The 22,488-nt window shown below is 39.9% G+C and overlaps 1 protein-coding gene across 1 annotated transcript in view; it reads right to left on the minus strand.

Moving 5' to 3' along the window:
* The window catches only part of LOC105271672 (semaphorin-2A-like), a gene marked incomplete at its 3' end in the record, with an annotated part of 219,250 nt that overhangs the window by 131,042 nt on the left and 65,720 nt on the right, over positions 1 to 22,488 (minus strand). The window contains exons 2-3 of the mRNA XM_011313375.1: positions 8,963 to 9,209; positions 1,869 to 1,871 (exon numbers count right to left, since the gene is read on the minus strand). Coding sequence (XP_011311677.1) covers positions 1,869 to 1,871; positions 8,963 to 8,965 — 6 coding nt within the window. The remainder of the gene's footprint in view (positions 1 to 1,868; positions 1,872 to 8,962; positions 9,210 to 22,488) is intronic.

The following is a 22,488-nucleotide window of genomic DNA, read 5'->3' on the forward strand; positions in this document are numbered from 1 at the left end:
GGTCGTATTGATCGGGGCGACATGCCTGCGTCGGTAGGTTTCAATGTTGGTGAGAATAAGAGGGGCTTGCCAGTGTCTAAAATAGTAGGCATCAGCCTCGAGTAACTCGAGTATCACCGGATACGAATTTGAGGACGGATAAGGATATCCCACTGCGACGGTCCTGTGTTAACCCTTCAACGCCCTTCCGCTTCGTTATCTTATCACTTGTCTCGGAAGACGCTCGCACTATGTTTAGGAGTGATTCATTTGCATGTCTGAATACATGGACAAATGGTGTCAAATGCGAAATAACACGAGTGTATTTCGATTGCTTTCAATTCACTGCACCAAATATTCCTCGATGAGAGAGTTTGCCTGTGAAATTCGATAATTTCGTGACCTTCTTGGAATATTGACGAGTCCAGGAAATCATACTTCCTTGGCTCCTTCCTATTTCAATTCATTCTTCGGGTTCGGTGCACCTCAATGATGGTCAAATTCTCATGTACATATTCCCTCCGAGAAAGAGATGTAGAGATAATACAAATTCATCTCATGTTTTTCCGTAAATTTTGATAACATAAATTTGCGGATTTCTATACGAAAGTACGAGAAAATGAGAAATGGCATTTGAAGAAAATTGGCATTCATATGAAATTTATAATCTTTGTAAAATCACAAAGCGAGAACTTGAAAGAGACTTGACGGAGAAAAAATAAAATAAACAATCGATGGTCAATTGTATATCAGAAACTGGGTTGTATCGACTAGAATTCCCACAATATCATTCGGAATGCCGTTTGTCAATCAAGCTAAAAACATCGTAAACCCCGGAAGCAATTCTTTCATCCGCCCCATCGCCATCATCCAGAAACAAACACCTCCCCAGATTGTAAATGCCCTGTATATCTACATTCCACTGCCATCACAAACAGGTGTGAGGCAAAATGTTATTTCGCGAGGCATTTCCCAGGAAAACAGTCTCTTCCACCATTTATATAGTAAAACCGTCCAACACTTACAGAAGAACGGTCTCGAAAAGAAAGGAGTAGCATTTCCTCACACCTATCCACTTATTTAGATTCTTTTTTCTTCCGTCACAGTGAGCCCCGGGTGCTTCCGAGCAATAGCAAGAAAGAGAAAAGAGTCATAAAAAGTTGGATTGGTGCACGAGAGAGGGTGAATAAAGGAAGAAAGAAAATGCGGAGGAAGTGAGATAAGCGAAATTGACAGAAAGCAAGTGAAGCGTGTGCACCAAGGGGTGAGAGCTTCTCAAGAAATAGCATACGCGTGTGCTGCAACTACACGTAGTTCCTGTAGATTTCACCCACAACTGTAACCCGGTAGAGAAGATTGCGTGTGCGTGGGAATGAGATAGAAAATTTCTGTGATAACGTGCCAATCACTGAGGGAAAAATCCCCAGTACTTACGGAAGTGTAGTGTGTAATGGGGCGTATACATCAGTTTGTCGGTTAAAAGGGGAGTATGAGAAAGTGTCTTATATCGTCCAATAACCAATTAATCTGCCAATCAAGCTTAGGATTATCTCATTACGTCGCTCAGAAGGACCGAGCTACAAGTGGGCTTATTGCTCGTTAACGTTGACATTAGCGGATTCCTCCGACTAGAAATAAATCGCTTTATCCCCATCAGGACTGTACCATCACAATTAATCTAACAAAAACGTCTAGTATAAATGACATTTTTTTACCTAAGCCGCACCAACCTCTTCCACCCCCAATCCCCGGCGTTCCTATCAATTTATCATCGTTGGGGATATTGAATTAAATTGTTTTGTATTGCTGGAGGTCTTGGAAAAATAAAGAAAACCGCTCTGCTGATGAGGATTTTCCGTCTCGTCAACCAGTGGATGAGGTGAAGGCACCATCTCCGAGGATTTCGAATAACGGGAGGAGGTTGCAATGCCAATCGCCTCCAGTCGTTGGTCTCCATGGGGTATTATCGATTTCACATTTAAATTATCATTGGTTCGCTGGGAAATTCTCATCCGGTGCCTGCTGACTCGACACGAGAAATTCCGTAGTAATCTGCACTGCGGATGAGGGGAACATACGTGGTGTAGGATAGATTACGGATAGATCGGAAATAGAAGATACTGATGGAAGAATTTGGTTAATAAGGAATGATTAATTCAGTCTCGTTATCCCGGAGAAAAAAAAATTGTAATCGGAATATTTTTTCCAAATTTTCAAAAAATTTCTGGAAAACTTTTCAGAATTTCTTTTTTTTAAACAAAAATCGGGACGCAACACAATTGTATTTTTGGGAAATGTTTTGAAAAATTTGGAAAAAATTTGGAAAAAATATTGCGATTACAATTTTTTTTTTACCCGGGATTCTTCATGAATCTGTTGAAAAATTATCGAAATTTTGAAAATGCAGACAAAATTTCTTCTTAAAATTCTCTCCTTTGTCTGAAAAATCCGCCAATGAATTTTATCAGAAGAAATGGAATTTCAATCTGCGGGTAATAAATTAAGTTGATAAAAGTACTGATTTTTCTCAGTGCAGTCGTGATGGGGATAAGTTTCATCATCAGGAAGACCTACAAATTCAATTCCTCTTTAATCCCTCTGGATGGAGATAGTTCGACAATATTAGATGATGAGATTGCTACTGAACATTTTTCGTCACAAGTTAAATCCTCTTTTCTGTAGATAACGTATCGGAAAAAGGATTGGACGATAGGACTGTAATTGGCGTGGTTCCCATAACTATCCTCCAGAGACATGAAACGTTGGAACATGCGACAGGCTTGAATCCAGAAAGTCCTTATGTAACGGGCTTAGAGTCTGGCCTTTTCGTCGGGGAAAAAGGGGCGGGAGGGACTATTTAATCCGTGTTCATGTGCAATTGCCCACAACGAGAATGGAGAAACGATCGTAAGACTTATTTCACCGGGGATCGGGGAATGAGGGTTGCATCAAATACGATGGGAGTGTGTCTGAAAGTCCCGGCAAAAGGATATATATCCATTCTGTGGGTTTGAATCGCCAGATAAAATGAAATTGTGAGGAACAAAATGGGGAATATGTCTGGTGATATGGATACTTGGTGTTCTGATGGTGACATATGGCAAGTGATGGATTTTCAATCAGAAATTTCAATCAACTCACACGATTGTTGATTTTTTTTTAGGAAAGAGAGATTTTTTAGGAATAAATCCAATGAAAAAAATTCACCTCAATGGTTTAAAACATTATTTCTCACACCATTAATTGATTTATTTATTTTTTATGTTTAACGTTGATAATTTGTATGATTTGATGGTTTTCTTTTTGGATTATCCAGTCGACGTTGTGATCGATATAATAATGCAAACAAATGTTCTCCACGGCAAATCACTCTTCGCTGCACTGAAAACTCGATGCTCTTCATCATCCCCAGCTTCTAGAACCTAACAAACTTCCAACAAGTTGCATCCACTGCATATTCGTCGAATGCCGAGACAATCGAGAAGTTGGCAATGATTCTGTTTTCTTGTTATACCTGACAATCATCAACAGCTGCAAACTTTTCAAGCATTCGCAAGCACAGCGATATAACGAACATAACCTCTATTGTTATTCCAGCGTGTTCCTCTTCTCGGAGCCAAATGGTATCCTCTCCCTCGAGCTGAAAGCCCCCAGTGGAACTAGTACCAACACAGGTCACATCCCAAGGAAATCGTTACACCTGCCCCGTTTGAGCCACTGCGAATTACTAGAGTATCCTCTTCTTCGGCACTTTGTCTCGAGTAACTGCACCAAGCTTTTCCATAATCCCATCGTTTTTCTCTGCTTCTGTGTACCACCGGCAAGTTGACATTTCATTTTTATTGCACTTTTTTCCATTCAGTTTATCTGAGTAAAATTGCTCCCCGCGGTTTTTCAACTTCTCGATTTAGACCAGAAATATAGGAATCATAGTGACAGAGTACTACATCACCGAATACTCTAGTGGTTTAGAGAAAAAATGCATTTTTTTGTTTTAGTACACAAGTTTTAAATGTGATTATTGGAAGGTGAATGCTTTGAAGAATGAAACGGATCCATGACTTGACCGTTGATCCGTTGACGAGATCCATCTCCCGGAGCTTCACAAAAAAATCACAGATAGGGAATAGCAGCTTTAGCGAAAGCTTCAGTTTACAATTTTCACTCGATGGTAATTCTTCTCACAATAAATGATTCGGCGGAATCCCACTCGTGCCATCCAGCTTTTATATCACGGGTAATGGTAGCTCGTTCCGTAAGAATTAATATAACGTTATCATTCCAGTAATGAGAGCACTTTACGTTCTTCGAAACGCGGAGCAGTGCCAACGTGAATAGTATGGCTGTTGTACGATTACCAATTCCCCCCGTGGAGCCATTTTCTACGGTACAGTGTGTAAAAATTCACATTCACGTCGAGTGCATATCGTCACGGGATTTTGCATGCTGTTAAATATTTTCGCTGTTGACATTTTGAGAGAAATATATTTGACGACCAAAAGCTCAAATCCTGTTTTTAAATCCATTACATGTCAATCCAAAATTTCAGACTTATCGAAGTCTCAATTATAGATTATAATCCCCAAAATAATGGGTACCACGAAAGGCATTATGCAAATAAATAAAAACTGATGAGTGCTTTTTGATGATTCATCCCGTCCAAGAGGAAAATTCCGCGCGATGGTATAATCTGGATCTCCCAAAAAGCTAGAGAGATTGGAGATTGTGGGAGGATGGCACCGAAAAAAAAAAAACTGGTACAAGTCTCGGCCGAGATACAAGACTCCGGGGTCAGAATAATAGCGGATGCGAGATGAATTTCATATATGGCTGCAAATGAGGCCGCAGATGTGCCAGCAGATAAGGAATGATGAGAGTAGTCGCTGAAAAGGGCCCTCACCTTTTATTCAAAGGGCAAAGCAGGTCACGGAGATACTCCACAGCTGGAAGAATATAGGGTATGAGGGATTTGAATGGAAACGACAGACGAGTGTTGTTGCTATAGCTCTTCCGTATTTGAAGATTGAAAAACCCGCATGTTCCGGTTGATACGGTGCAATAGGGCTTGGGAAATTTGATGACCCTGAGAGATAAGAGGATCCAGCACGGAGATGATCGGACATCAGACCGTCTCTATTGATGATCTAGATCAACGAATCTCAAATAAAAATCTTCATTTAAAAAAAATTGCCAACATCTAAGGAGATGTAATGGAAAAATTGTTTTTCTTCGTGGTAAAAAAAAAACACAGAATCGAAACATTATTTATCGCCAGTAAGAATTTCCAGATTATGCTCCTGGTTTGCTGACTTCATGGGGGTGATTCCTCCGTCTACCTCAGAGTACCTCACAGCTTAGCTATTTCATTAATTGAATCCCGCCAAGTGTAGCCCCATACACCTTCTGGGGGCTAATAGTCCAAGTTCGCGGTGTTTCTATGCAAATTTCGATGCTCACGGGCATCGGCCTGTGGAAAGGGTGAGGGCCAACACCGAGGGGGTTCTACCCTAGGCAGCCCCCGTTGTTTATCCACGAGCCTTGCCATCGGGAAAGGGGTGAGGGATGAGGGGTGAGGGATTTTCACCAAAAGTGGTATGAGTTCAAGTATAAGAGCGAGAGGTGGGCTCTTTCGCTTACTCGTAACTGGTAGTTGTTAGTGCCTTGGCCTGAGCTGCGACGAACGACCAACGTGTGCAGAATAACGATAAGCCTTAACGGCGAACAACAAGGTCTATATTTATGTGTCTGGTATGCAACAGTTATACATTATATCCCATTTTCGTTTCTCTCTTGTTAGTGACACGTCTCATATAACAAACATAACGTTTTTATGCTTCCTGGGTAGTTTGGGATATTTCAATAATCGTAAATGCAGGAGTTGGTCAACCCTCGGAGCAACTCCGGGACAGGAGTTGACATTGGACAGCCCCACAGGAGATCCTGAAGGGTTGGGGTTTCAGTTCTGTTTACAGTCGGTTTTATTGCTACCGGCTAATGCGCCCTGGTTGAGAGTGACTCAGACAGTGGCTAGATATCCCCCCCCCCCTTTCGTGAGGTGAGCCTATCAGTCGTGAATGATCAACCCTCGTGGCTTGGGGTCTACGTTGTGACCTGATGGTGGTGGGATAGTCACTCCAGCTGGAGACCACGTCGTCCTATTACTTCGTAAACATGATAAGCTAGTACCTCGGTTCTTTTATTCGGTATTCTCTAGTTAGCTTCTTGTTTATAGGTGGGCTGATGCACATTCGGATAGCTCTGCGTAATCATGTCTACAGGAGCTCAATAGCTGACCTCAACGTCCAGAGAGAGCAAGGGATTTATTATTTTCTGGTGTTATTTTTATTGTTATTCATGTTCATTCGGTTTATCTTGTGCAACTGTTGTTTTTATAATCAACGAATCTTTTTATTGGTTTTTATCCCGTGGGAGGCCATGTTGAAGTGACTGTACCAGCCCAACCCCCCAAATTATACCAACGTAATTCAACCCCTTCAGTATCACGATATCAATATGCATATTCCCACTTGGTGGCTGCATTGAAACCTCCGTACGCATTTCACTTAAGCCTGCAAAAAGTATGCAACACTACTGCAGTGGAGAATGCACTTGTTAATGCATATGCTATTTGCTGTACCACTATGGAGGTAATGTCTTGCCCTAGTAGCATTCGTGGTTCCATTATTGCCAATTACGCGAGTATAACTCTCGCATAATACACTTGAAGTTCTCTTAGTGCATTCACGACTCCAGTATTCGCAAAGATAAAATGCTTCTTTGGTATTCCCAATGAATTTTGAGTTGTGCTCGCAAGTCAATCATTTTTTTCGAGCAACAATAATTCACACATTGATTATTATCATACCCTCAATGTTGATAAGAACGGTGTTTTTAAAAACTAAATCTTGAGGGAAATCTGGAATGAAAGAGAAATGCTTGCGCGTGATGAACGTATTTCAACAGGAGTTCAACATGACTTAAACTTCTGTTTTGTACTCGTGTTTCTATACACGTGTTAAAGCACCCACGTGGAAAATGGTATGTCTAGACGAATGATTCGGGTGTACAATCGGCTTTTCATGAATTGTACAACACCCAATGGGGAATTCCAAGATGACGTTCGAAATAAATTGGCGAAACGTGGTGTGGACGTCGTTCTGAGCGAATGTAGCCACTGGGTTTGTTTAGTTTGAAGTTGACAAAAAAAAAAAAAATTGTACGGATTGCCTTTGTCGTCGAGGTCGAATGTCGCCATTCAATTTGGAAGAACTGTCGATTTTGAGAATAAGTGATGTATCGATTTGCTCGGGAGAGCTTGCACCGAGTGCTGAAAATATTTGTAAACACCAGCGTCGTACATAAACCGCTCAGACGGAGTTTTATCCGTGAAAATTATAGAGAGACGTCAGCATTGAGATGGATTTGGAAAAGGAACAATTCCATCTTCAATTTAATAATAAATATCATCCACTGAGGGTCCCTTTACCATGCAAATGCCAGTCTTGCGCCGTCGGAGGGCCAGGTACACCACTCCGATTCACAAGGCAAACCGACACGACTCTCCACCCTCATCTCACATTTCTGCATCCCTTTCAGAATCACAGAATTCAATTTACCAAGTGATAAAATCTCTCTATTCTCTCTTTATCATTTTTCTTCGTTTATTTTTTTTCTCTGAATAAAATGTTTTCCCCTTCCAATAAATAGGCAGGTTTTCCTGGACTGATATTTCCTCATTCCTTTCTCTAAACTCCCCGTGCACGTAAAAACGTAAAGTGGCTCGTTTTTCTACCTCCCTATCCCTATATAATCCACTCTACTATTCTATGCTGATCTGGAGGAAAATAAGCAACCGATCACCGGCTCCAGTGAATGTCGAACAGGAAAAAAGCCGTGAGTGAACGATTTATATTCAATTGGAGTCGGATCGTGATTGCGTCTTGATTCTCGTGTACACCATTGAGATAATATTTTTATAAGCATTCAGAAATAACTGAATATTTCACCAATTCTTTTCTATTGAAATTCTCCCTTATAATTGTCATCAAAAAATTCAATTATTTCACTATTTCACAAAAGTCGATAACAATTTTCAAATTTCATATTTTCGTAATGACCCCTTCGTTGATCTCAAATCATCGCAGATGATAATTTATCAATTTAAGATTATCATTATTGAATCATGAAAAAAAAATCAATTCATCATTTTTCCGATTCTCTCATAAAATAAAAAAAATCATGCATTGTGGAGTGCAATTGCTGCAGTTGTCATTTATTTGCAATTTTTTTAGGTGGCTCATGCGATAAACTTTTGGGGATTTTTTTGTGCGTCGGGATTTGATCCCAACAGCGGATGGTGTATGAAAATGGAGAATAGATCCTTACATTGCTCACGGGAACGTAAGGGTGAATCGCTTTTACGCAGTCTGAATACTGATTTCGCGATGAACGCATACATTATCGAGAGGCGCGTACCGACGAACGGATAAAAGATATTAGCATTTTGATGGACCGCACCGAGGTGCATTTGACGTTTCATATGCATTTCGCGGCGTGGATTCGAGCGAGTCTATTCCACCCCACATGGAGAAACGCTAGAGGCCCCGATGTACGAGATTATTTCGGATATTTCCAGGCACCTCAGCGTATGATGGGACTGTCAAATTTCACGAAAAAAAAAAATATGAATATTTAAAATTTGAATATACTTATTTAAAATGTACTCGTAGTAATTCCAGCACGAATTATTGCCTACTATGAATAAATTAAATAATCCGAAAGCATCCGCTTTTGATATTCACATTCAACACTGAAATGTCGGAAAAATTTTTGGGCCGTCAGATTTGGGAGAGAATTTTTTAAAAGAAAATTGCAGTTTTGCAGAAAACGTGCGATTTTGGGAGAGTATATGGTAGGGGTAGGGAATAAACAATCTTTCGGGGTCATGAGTGAATTCTCCTCCGGAGAATTTTATTTCACTTACCATGTCTGCCCGGTCCCTGCACCGTTGGGGTCCACTTCAACGCCGCCGTAGGGCCTACACCGATATTCCCTATAAACCTTGCGCACAATCACAGTAATGTAATATTATTTATCTCTGAAGTCTTTTATGATTATTGTTTCGGTATCTTCCGCACAAACATGCACTATTTAATATTCACTGTTGAAATTCCAATGCACCAAACTTGCACTTCCAGGGCAGTCGATGTTCAGGGTTTTTCGTATTACATCTGAAACAGAAAATTGATTGGTTTGCTAAATGGGAATATAAAAAATGGAAAATAAAAATATTATCTAAAAAAGAAAAAAACGGCAATTTTAATGCCGTCAGTTGGCCACTTTTATGGTACCAAAAATTTGAGGGTTCTTCACTGGAAATTTAAAGGATAAGTTTTCGGGAGAATTTGACATTTTTGAGAGAAATAAAAAAAGGGAATAACTGAGGAACGGAATGAGTCCCTCGGCGCGGATAGACGAGGGCATACGTGTAAGACTGGATGAAAAGACATCTCCTCGAGGAAAAGTTGGTGGGCTTGGAAGATACCACTTGGGAGCAAGCTTTTGCACAACTTTGACGACCTTAAAATTGGCATCAAACTACCACCAGCCTGAGGGGGTTTCTCCTCCCCGGGTTTGTGGATACTTGAGACGTCCTGGGCTGAATGCCGCAGGGGAAAAGTGCTAGTGAGAGGGTTTAACTGTGCCAGAATAAAGTTATATTTTACTGTTTATAAGTGTAACCTTATAAAGTTGAACGACGCGTCCTCGTGGAAGTTTAACGGGACTTTGTGCTAGTGTCAAATAAAATTTTTCGCCAAGAAAAAGAGTTGAGGTTTGAAGTTGAGGGCTTTCCTTTCTTTTTATAAAACTTTTTAATGCATTAATTCGAAGGACTTTGGCAAGTGAGCCCTATTCTTATAACGATGAAACTACATCACGTGCTTTGAATGATAAGCGAAAAAAAATGCCTCCCTCGGTTGGTTGGGATCGAAAGGTGTGTCTGTTCACAGCAGGGGCGTTGATTTCCGGTGATTCGGAAATGATGGAGGCTTGGATTGATGAAAAAAGCGAACAAATCCTCTGCGGAAAGGACGAGGAGGTGGTGAAGAAATAGAAAGTGCTGAGTGATTTAGGGAATCGATCGATTTTCTTTCTCTGAACTTCAACTCATTCTGAGAGCAAGAACGACCTTCATTTTGGCATCCCGGGTAAAAAAAAATTGTAATCGGAATATTTTTTCCAAATTTTCAAAAAATTTCTGGAAAACTTTTCAGAATTTTTTTTTATGAAACAAAAAAAATTGAAAATAAAACAATTTTATTTTTTCGAAAAGTTTTGAAAAATTTTTCAAAAACTTGAATAGGAAATTTTTTTTTATAATTTACATGGCGTTTTTTTTTAGAATATTGAAAAATCGAAAAAGTAAGAAAACAACAGTATAATTAGAATAAAAAATTATAATCGCAAAAATGTCTAGAAAATTATAAAAAAAATTTTCCGAAACAAATTTTTGAAAAATTTTTCAAAACTTCCCAAAAATACAATTGTTTTGTTTCCCGATTTTTTTTTTGTTTCAGAAGGAAGTTTTCCAGAAATTTTTTTTTTAATTGGAAAAAATATTCCGATTAGATTTTATTTTACCCGAGATACCAGAAAATGGTATTTATAATTCTGTACACAATTAAAAATATTAAAATTTCGTTAAATGACTTTTTTCTGAGACTCTTCAATTGAGAAAGTAGTAAAAACTTGAATAATCAATGAATCTTGTTTCTGCAAAGTTTAATTGCAGACAAGTGCGCGTAGAAACCAGGGGGCATAACGGATTGAACTCGTTTTTCGTGCTGACACTGATGTAAGGACTTTGTCCCTTTTTTCCGACTTTCCGGCATTGTCGTGCCACTCCCCTAATCACGACGTTCATTTGTGCACCGAAGGAATCAGAAACTCGTACTAATTCAACGAAAAAGAGCGGTCGGATAAGAGCGACGAATGCCAAAAAAAGTAGAAAAAAAAAATTTGAAAAAAAAAATAAAAAAGCCGACATTGTTTGAGGGAAAAGTTGTTCGACACCGGGAGGAATTGACGGAATACCTCTCTCTGAATGTCCCTATAAACCGAATCGGAGGAATTAAAAAAAAAAAAATAATGCTATTAATGGCGTGTTTCCACGTCTCATCCCTTTACTCCCCGGGAGGCACCCCACGACGCGACAACGAATCCTTCTCTCTCGCTTTTTTATTCATTCTTTTTTACATTCACCCCTTCGTTTGTTGCACGCAACCATCCAGAACGACGAGGTAGATCACAGTCTGGGAATAATATTCATTCGCGTCTTGTTACTGACAATTATTGAGAAATATATAATGCAGACGTTCGGATGAGAACATGAAAAGAAAACGTTTTTTTTTTCTGTCATTTTTTTTTCACCGTTGTCGGGAATTGACAGGCGCATAAATACGTTCATGAACCTGGGGAAATGATACAAAGCATGACAGAAATGATATTCGCACGTGTGGATTACTCGTTGATGTATAAATTGATAATCCAGTGCTTCGCACTTGAATGGATTCGATTGCCGCTGAATCTTCCTGAAGATTCATTGAAAATTACTGTAGTGAAAATAAAGACAGGAGAATCATTTTTTTTTTTTGGTTTTCTGTTTCAGCTGCTCAATTATACGATACCAAATGCGCTTTGAGATAATTATCAATGCATTCCTTTGTCCATTGCCTTTTCAATGATGAACAATATTCGTATATTTTCCACTGGCATTCTTCATCGGTTGAGTTCTCGTAAAGATTAATTCAAAGTTATTCCATTGAAACCAAAGAAAATCGAATCGCTCGCATTCTGTTTCCAAACAACCGAAATTTCCAACGTCCATTTCAAAATCATTATCCACCCTCACTATCTCCAAAATACTAACCCCTAAATCAATACCAACATTCCCACATACACATCCCCCCAAATGATCATTCCAAAACGATCATTACCGTGAAAATTCCAGTCACCCCTCATTGTTCTCAGCCCATGAATCATCCACTCCCGAGGCCGAAAAAAAGCGTGAAATACTCGGTAAAAAATAAAGCAAGCTTGTTCTATTTCCCTCACACTTGAATTCTCAATGATGAAACAGCATATATAGCCATTTTTCCCGGTGCACGCAAGTAAAATAAAAAGACACAACTCCTGTTACATAAGTCGCAAATGACACGCTATTCCAACTTTTAATATTTTGTTTCAAATACCCCCGCATTTTTTTCAGCTTATATCGAGCAACATACAGAGTAATGTCTGGTGATTTGGGTGTGCGCTTGCGAGGCTTGACAGTGAGGGTGTCTTACCCAGGTTTTATAAAGCGACTGCTTGCATTTTTAGCTAGGGAAACGCACCCCGGACAATGACGACGAGACACCCTGCCAGACAGCCCTGTAGCTCCCTTTCGCTTATCTTTTTCTGTTCTTTCTTTTTCCGTTCTCGCACAAGTTGCATCACCCCCTTTTTTCCTTTCAAGTGTCTTCACTATATCTCGAGGACCTATCAAGGCCGTTTCATTCCCGGTGACTGTCTGTCTCTTTATCTATCCGTATTCCTTCAACGCAGAAAAGCGCGAATCTAGCCACCAGAAGTACTCCCATTCACACCTTTCTTTCAAGGTGCATAAGCCAACCGGTGGATTCTTTTGTCCCATCAGCACTCGTCTCATGCTTCGGTTTTTCTTAAACGATGTACGAAAGCCTCAATGCCCGTCAAAATTTTATCACATGAAAAATTCACGATTAGCGAACAAACGGCAGATGGCCTCAGTAAATTATCTCGTCGATTTATTTGTTCACATTTTTTCCACTCGCTGAGGAAAGTCACATCTTGAGAATCTAGTATTTGTTGAGTGTAAAGTACGGGTGGAGGAGAGAGTGGAGTGTGGGGTGCCGTAAAAATGTTGACATATTCTCTGACAGCTGTGTGGAAAAATAAGCCACAATGATTACTTCCATAATCGACTAGAGAGACAGCAACCGGGTAGAGTGTAGGGCGCAGTCGAATAACTGAGAAATATCATGCACCCTTTTTACGAGCCTTCCATACTCGGTTGGATAGTTCCCCCTTTTTGCACAGCAAACAGCATTGGGAAAAAGGCCCTCCGCATTTGAGAGCATTTTCCTACCCTTCGCTGCCAGATGTGATGTCGCGACAGGAAGCGATCTTTAATAGGCGTTGTCACGGTTACTTTGGAGGATTAGAAAGCCACTTATCTCCATCTTAAAAAAGTACTCATCCTTGCCGATTTTCGATTTGATGCGAATTGAGTGGATCTAAATCAATCCAAATTTCGATATATTTGAGGAAAAAAATGTTCATCTCATATTCAACCGAATAACAAATCAGAATTCAGGATTTTTTGTTTTGGGTACAAAGGCATAAATAATAGAAACAAAAAGAGAATTAGGAGGAAGGAATGGCATGGATCAAGTTATTCTTAGTGTACCGCCAGAGAATGTCCGAAGAATGCTCAATCATCGTGCACTTTCGCGTAAGATTGAGCGACTATCAATGTGTCAAGTATACTCGACGATGAAATGTGTAACGATCGTCAAGATTGATGATTCTGATGCAAATCGGATTGCGGATTGACACGCTCAGTACGTTCCAGAGTGGAGAGAAATTAGGGCGCGTTGGATTCGAGATTTACTGGATCTTTACATTTTGAGTCGATACCGCAAAACCATTATCTAGCCGATGGATTATGTCACCATATTATCGTTTCTATTGATGATATGGGATGGAATTAATGGATTGCGCGTTGTATATAGTTGCAGGCAATTTGAGCGACTAGTCGTCGAGAATTCAGTTAATTAATGAGTTAATGAAATTTCCACATCGTTGCATGGATTTATTATGGTAACGAGATCTGCTCAGAATTTTCTACTTTCTCGATTACAAATACAAATAATACCACCGGAATTTAAAATTATCATTAAATATTGCAAGCAATTATCGTATCTGATGAAAATTTGGGGCATAAAAAAATATAAATTAATAGCTTAAATGGAGAGATCGTGAATTGAATTAATCATGCGGTTATGCCATTTTACTGGAAAATGAAGGAATGATGAAAGATGCATCGAGACGAACTCGATGTTTTATGCATCCCTGCAAAGCAACCTGAGCACTCTATTATACAAAACTAGTTGACACTATAAACAGAAGAAGCTTGAAACTTTGGCAAGTTCGGATCACCGGTATGAGGCTGTTTTTAGGGTGGAGAAAACTTGAGGGGAGAAAAAAGGCAGAAGTCAAAGCCGCCAGAGGCTCGTGGAGAATTTTATCGCTGAGGCAAAAACTTTTTTTTATTCTTCAACCCGGGAAAAATTCTTCGGCGTTCACTGATCCTCTGGGGTCTTCCCGGTGACATCGCGTGCAGAATTGTAGCTTCAACTCCCGGAGTGGAAATTATATCAGGCGAGCCTGAGATTCGATCAGAACTTGATATGAAAAAATCCTGAATAATCGTGAGAAATAATTTTCAGAATTCCGAAAATTGTGGAGAAAAATGGAAACGAAAAAAATATTTGGTTGAATTTTTTGGGAGTGGTCCACAGATGCATACGTGGGATAAGAGAGACACAGCTGATTGCGATTAGAATTAGACACACATCAATATCGAGAGCGAGTGTATCGGATATCGACACCATTACTGAGAGGACTTATATTGAACTCATCATAAATTCATGGGATAGATAGAATGCTTCTATATATTCCAAAACAGTGCCGGGGTGCGAGCTCTCGTGCTCATCGAACTGTGACAACATACGATAATCGGATTGGGAGTAGAGTAATATCGAAATGGGTGTGTATCTTCGATATCTCATGCCAGCGATAATGCTGAAAATATGTTAAATATAATTTATACGGGGAATCCCATCAATTTTCGCATCGGTGGAGAAAAATCATATCCGGATAAAATGTACAAAATTTTGAATAGGATGTATTTTAAAAAATATCAGTTTAATATTGTTGTAAAGCCCAATATAACCATGATAAGAGGCAGTTCCGAATGAGTCTTCACTGTCGGACATTCTGAAATTTCATTCTAAACTGACAATGTCATAGAAAAATGAACGAATCTACCTATCTATCTTCGCCCTTTCAATTCTCGACAGGTGAGAGCTTCACTGAAGTTTGAAAGAATTTCACACAAAAGGACGAATAATAGAATTTGAACAATTTCTTTTTAAATTGGATATTCCTCTCAATTATCCCTTCTATCCCAAAAAAAGTCTTTTTTGTCCAAAAATAAAAAAATTGACCGACTGAATTTTCAGATTTTTTCCAAAAAAGTTAAATCAAAGAAATTAGAGATTGAAGTTGATGGACGATGGACAAAGTAATGGAATTTACCAAAAATCTTGATATTTCGTTGTGTAAACTAAATCCTGATGGAAGGAATATTTTTTTTTTATCGGAGGAGAACCAATCAGGTATCGATGGGTCATGTTATGCGAAGGTCCAACGAAAACAGCCACTCAAAAAAGATCAGGGATTGCCGTACGATATTTCCCATACATGAAAGAGAACCTGGATATATGAGAGGTTGACTGACTCTATATTTCCTGTCATGTGAAAAAAATAAAAAAAGCCGAGGTGACAGAAGAGGAGGTTCTCGGATTGAGCTCAGCAGCTACGAGCATCATTTTGTCCACTAGGGCTGAGACAAAAGGAAGATAAAGTTTCCTAGGTGAGGTCCGATTCTCCTCCGGCTTATGGATTTCCCTCGTCTCTTTCCTCACCCCGGGTTTTTCGAACTTTTCCACGACGGCAGTAACCCTTCGTATAAAAGGCACAAGGGTGGGTGTCACAGTTAGGTCGTCTACGTGACCCGAGAGTTCCAGAACAACCTCCCGCTTTTCTATGGGGAATTACATCCAACCACCCATGCCCCGACGAAAGAAAAAAAATGTTGAAACAAGGGAGAGGGAGAAGAAAAATAGAACATAGAGAAAAGTATGAAACCACGACGTTGCCGCTAAACTGCGACGGGAATTTTTCTCGTCGAGACGCCGTCTTTTTTTTTTCATCCCCAAATATCTCGATTAAATTTAATTCCAAGTTGTCAGGGGAAACCAGTTACATACTTCAGTATTCGATTAAATCGGTGGGCTTTCTATGACGAGATGAAAATAATTGCTCCACTCACCACTACATGAAATGATTTCGCGTCAATTCGGAAGGTTCAAGACTTAAATCCTTCAGTATTCTATTCGTATTGCTTGAAAGAAATTCAAATTTTTAGAAAATTAGTCGCGATTTCAAGTAAAACAACTCGATTCTCATTTACTAAAACCTGCAAAAATTCCGGATGATCCCAACACAATCCATTCACCAAAAATCCTCCCGCAATAGTTCAAAATTAAATCGACATCTTATACATCACCCTAAAAAAAAACAACGAAAATACATCATGTACGGTATCCATAATCCGTTGGATATATATCTCGGATTACGCGAGATAAAGTATAAAGAGAAAAGGTGAAAAAAAGTGACACAGTGTAGAGGGCGTCTGTTGGTTTTACACAGTGGAATTAGGGTTTGATGTATGGCTGAGCCCGATTTAAAGGCATATGCATACATATGTGTATCGAAAGAACGTCAATACGAGGGAACTTGAGTTGTGCCACCCCCCGATTTACACAGAGGCCGGTATGACTTGTCCCCCTTTACCCTTTGACTTATCGTGGACCCCTGACGTGATTTTCAACGCCCTCTGCCACGGCCCGATAAAGATAGCCAGAAAGGAGCGGCCGGGTCAAATGTTATATATAAAGTGGCACGAGGGCCGGAGGAAACCGCAGTACGAGGGCTGAATATGAAGTAGTTGTGCGGCGTGTCTTGTAAGTACTCGGAAAAAAGACAAGGGGGTTGGAATAAAAAAATTGCGTGAAAAAAGAAATGACAGAAGTAAAATAAATATATAAAAAAGGGGAGGGGCTACTTATCGTCTGACATACGCCACTCACAGTTTTCGTGGGGGGAATGAGGTGTACGTTATATCCAATACGAATGGGGCGAAATGTGTGTCCGCGATACAATCGGACGATCGGGACGCCCAACGATTAACGAGACTGTCACACTCTGTTATTCCTGGTATTTATTTATTTTTCTCACTCCATTCCCTCACCTCCCCTCTCACCCTCTCGGCACCTGTTTTCCGGTGTTATTTTTTTATTCAGCGAATGCTCCATTTATTCCCGGGAAAATGTGACGTTAATTGTAGCATTGGATTGCCATGTATAACAAATCGCTCGGAAACAGCGAATGCGGTTTGTTCCAATTAATTTGAACATTTTTTAATGACACTTTAGTTTATCTCACGACACACGTTTGACCGAAGGGCAGCGCTTCATTTCCGGTCATTTTTTATTCCATTTTTTTTTTGTCTAATGACATTGACATTCATCTATCCAGATTATTATCTCATTTAATTATTTACGAGATCTATGGGTAAAAATATTGTCAATACAAATATTGTCAATACAAGATAAATAATATGCACGTCGTATTGGTTGTATGAAAGACTCAATGAGTATTTCCGGTTATGGTTTAAAATTGAATCGGTCGTTTTATTGATGCTGTGGGGCTGGAGACAAAGAGAGATGTTTTGCCGCAAGGGTGAAGCAGGGAAGGTTATATTTCCCCCAGTATCAATCATGCCTCGCAATAAACAGCAACACCGGAGGGTCCAAAAAGAGACTGATAAAGATAGAGTTCTGGTTGCTAAGATACAGGACTGGTTAATGTCCTGCTATTAGAGGCACCTCTGAAGTTGAACTTGCAGAGTCTGGTAGGACCGAGTCGATGTCGTCGCAATGTGCTACCAGCTGTGACTTATGACGTATCACAGGGGCGAGCCGCAGCCTTCCAACACACGTGCACGTTCCACTGCTCTCTGATAACTATGGAGCACATCTTGCAGCATGTATTCAAACGGCTGAGTATGAACGAGGTGATGCATCGAATGATACGTTTAATAATGTCGTTCTGGGGTACACAGTTGGAACAATCAACGATACATCACCACCTCGCTTTTCCATCCTTGAGACATGTCACTGGGAATTGGCATCTTTCATTTTCCACCTTCACTGACAGCTGTATCAAATGACGATGTGATGATGAATTTAACAGTTACGCCAATGGAAATTATCATTCCTCGTTTGATGGTTTCTTCTACGAGAATATGATGAACGGTGTGATGAACGCTTGCCTTATCAGCGGCAAGATTGAACGAGTAGCATCGTTCATTTTCATAGTCCCATGGCAACTCGAAAATTAATTATCCAGTTGTCAGATACAGGCTGTACTCCTACACAAACGAAGCCGCACAGCATTCTATCACACAGATAAATGTGAAAAAGATGGGGGAAGAGTTGAGGCTCTTCATTATTATTTTTTAATTTTTTTTTTCAATGAAGTCGACGGCTCAATTGAAAACATTTCATCCCAAACTTTTTCATGTGCCCTTTATACTTTTATTCAGACTCTCCCGGTGCCATTCTCATTCGGAAAATTTACATCTCGCCGATTTCAATTCGATTCAGGTACCGGGTCAGGTGTATCCAGGGTCTGATAGTAGGTAGAACCTGATCAGGACCGGATTTTATCATCAAGATTAAAAAATACATACGAGGATTGGAAGGAATTGAATGAGTTATTTTTACATAGATTATCGAGAGAATGAATAAAAAAAAATGAAACCCTTCTGGTCGTCAGTGCTTATAGATTGAAAAGAGGACATCCTTTCAGCAGTGAGTCTCTTAGCTTTCACTCAGCTACAACTATACTTGAAAGTCTGGCAAGCGTTTCGGACGTTTGAAGTTCCTCACTTGATTAAATAGACAGGGAGACTACACCGTTCTCCTCCTTCATCTCAAGGCTCGGTGTTTTCATTGAAAATAGCCCCGAACTGTATTTAGTAGAGATTACGCAAGTTGAGCTTCAGAGATTGTCCGCTCTCTGAATGTTTATTAACCTCAGCCCGTACAATCAGCGAAGAAACTTGGTCCTCCCAGCAAATACAGTGCTGAGGTGGCGGATATATTCAGAAGTAGAAACATGGAATATATACGTGAAATTTCTATATAACATCTACAAGTCCGAAACTGCTGGTGGAGTCATATTTTTTACGCGCTTGACCCTCTTCATGGAATCGTCTCGGGTAATATCACACGTAACGAGCGCTCGTGTCTCAGGGACTCTTCTCCTGAGCACACGGATGACCTCACACTCGCAGGAGGAAACCTGGGGGAGATATACGAGCGGTCGAATTTTCTGGGACATGAAAATGAACGTGAGGTCAATCCTACATCAATTCATTCCCTTTCAAATCTTTGAATTCCATCTTATTCACGAGATTAACTATAATGGAATTGTTGAATCCCTCTCATTTCTCCAGACTTTGGTGGTGGATATATATTTTTTTTTTTGTGCATCCATTCAGGCCTATGCGCACACGAAATTGATCTAGATTTAGCGTACATGCATTCAACCGTTTTGACTCGAGCCAAAAGACCCAGAGGCACTCTCTATACCATTCTAACCTCACGATTTTAACCGACAACTGGCAATCGATTTCACGTTTGTAATCGAATGTACGGAGTACTGCATCGTTCACCTGACCAAGAGCCAAAAAAAGAGAGAAAAAGAGAGAAAAAAATAGGGCTGCACTGGAAAAGCGAAAGATAAAATCAAAGCTGGGGGAAAAATACCGAGTGAAACTTAAATAATAACAACGAACACAGGAGGAAAAATATTTTGTCAGCCATGTACAGTGCACGTGCAGTATGAAGCTATACAGATGTCTATGTGCATTGTGTTGTTGCTCCGAGAAGAGAAGCCATTATTTTTCCTATTTTCCCTCAAGCCAATGCAACACACCGATGGCAAAGCATGGAAATGGCGAAATTAAATAACGTAACAATTAAAATCTCATTAATAAATAGGGAGCAAAAAGTTTTCCACTTCAAATGCACGTTTGATTGCTGCAAAAACTCGTTGCCGAGTGTTATTAAAATATCCGATTCGAAATTAATGAAAAAGGTAAACTACAAACGATTATTTCTGGTGATGGGAGTCAGTAATTACAGAGAAATCGGATGGGGTAGGAAGAGCAAACAGAATGAATTCAACAACTTTACCTACTCATTTGTCATGACGATTTTCATGATGACAGGGGAATCCGATCAAAGCGAGAAAGCAAACAACTCGGCTGACCATTCAGGAACCCTCACTACTCATCTTTACTAGATCTATCCATTTATTCCGACGTTAACAATATTACTGGCCAAGGGAAGACTTTTCTTGCTATTCACACAATTACCTATTCTAATAAAAATATTAATAATAATAAGATCTTCTAAAGAAGATGGATTAATAAAAATCTGATTAATTGCCACACTTTGTAATCAATGAAACCCTAAAAATGCCAATGGAAAATATCAAATAGAGTTGCTGATTCAGAATGGAATCATGGCCATTCAAATCAGGTATATCGCATCGCTTCCGCCTCATAAACCTGAATTTCAGGCGAAATATCTCGTAGGAAATGACGCAAATGCCCTGAAAGCTTATAAATTTATCCTCAGGTACCCAAAGATATTACCTCCACATAAATCCTAGAAGACATCAGTAGAGGAAGTGCAGCTAGCGATGTATCTTAATTATGCAATGTTTGTCGGCTGTCACGCGGTGCTCCAACCGGTATGATTAATTAATTATGTAACCCAATCAAACTGGTAGACATTGGTGGGCTTGCTTACGGCACGAATCTGTTGCAGGAGATCGAGTCAATGAGTACTGGAGAAAGGAGTGGGAGACACTGACAATATTGCCGGTATAAACAAAGCCTTGGAGTTGCACAACGTCCTAATTACAAAGTACACTGACTACCTGTCCACTGCACGTAATCAGCGTCGAACTTGAGTCATTATCAGATACCTAATGACGACCTGAATTCACCGAATGAAGGAACCAATAGCTGTGGCTATTTGGCTATCACATGTTTCGCACTTTATCAGATGGACACTGCGTTGGAATTCTTCACAGGTATGCAGGGCTCAATTCAGAAATACCTTGAGAGCAGCATCTATCCAATCTCTCAAATAACTCATCACCTAATGAGCTCATTAGACACTGACTCTAAACACCAAATTCAAACACTTGATTCGTTATCAGCAATTTACTCCACTTTTCAGGTGGACATCTGTGTGGTTTTCCAAATTGTCGAAAATCAGAAAATTCACACTCAAATGCCACTGAAGTGCGCTGACATCAGCCTCGTGATCACCTGACAATCCTGGTAATGATGATGGCACTGACAACACTGATAACACGTTTAGCGTTAGATCGAGGAGCCAGCGGCACTGAATAAACTGAATCAATCCAAATGAATCTGCATCAACTGAAATCAATCTCGACAAACTGGGCACACGGATTTTTTTTTACTAGATTTTTAGGAAATTTGATATATTATTGTGGAGTATATATTTTTTTTAGGTTCTTCGTTGGCAGTTGAGATCAGAATTCGTCATTTTAGGATTTGGCCTTGGCAGTGAGCCCAGGGTTTAAGAAATAGAAAAAAAAAACAATCGGCGCGATAGTTGAAGATGAGAGTACAGTGCCTCTACCCGCGTATCGGCCCGGTGACTGAGTCTGTCGACGGATTTTTGGTTGGGAAACGCGCATTGCACGACGCCAGGGTAGGGTGAGGAGTTTGGTGTTGGCAGTGGGGAGAATCCGCACGTCGAGGGCTGAATACACCCACGCAATTGCGCATGCCTCACCACTGCCAAGCGTTTTCCTGGAGTATGTTTTTATGCGCCTTCTATATCGTCTTCTGGCTTCTGCTTTTTTTTTATCCTCTTTTTTTTCAACTCATCTTTCTTTTGTGCTTCATCATCTGGACATTCTGGCATTCTCTTCTTTGACTCACCCTAGACCACGATCGAATCCCACGACAGTGCGGGAGTGACTCGAACTACTTGTTGTGTAATTACCACATTTTTGTATCTAATTAATTCTCGCTGGAGAACCCAGATGTAATTATAATAAACGAAGCTCATTACAGTCCAGTCTAATTATATTAGAGTTTTTATTTCAATGTTTCGAGGCTTTTTGCGGAGTCTTCCTCCCTTTTTTTTTACTCATGAATTTTAGTCGCTAATGTAAACATTTATTCTGCATTTTTTTAAAATCAAATTAAACACCATTTTCGCGAAAAATTTGAAAAAATTACAAATTAGGGTGAATTTTCTTGTAAATGACGATTTATAGGGAGTAATTCACTCCTTTATTTCATGAAAATGCATGATGAATTTGTTCGCAAGTGCAATGGATATTCTGGAGGACTGTTAAGCATTTGAAATGGCTTAAACGGGTTTCGTCACTTGAGATTGAGCCAATTACGAGAAGAGGGAAGAGTCCATGTGCGCGTTGTCGATGGTCGGGGTACAATTT

The sequence above is a fragment of the Fopius arisanus genome, unplaced genomic scaffold (assembly GCF_000806365.1).
Source record: "Fopius arisanus strain USDA-PBARC FA_bdor unplaced genomic scaffold, ASM80636v1 scaffold00118, whole genome shotgun sequence".
Classification (NCBI taxonomy): Eukaryota; Metazoa; Arthropoda; class Insecta; order Hymenoptera; family Braconidae; genus Fopius; species Fopius arisanus.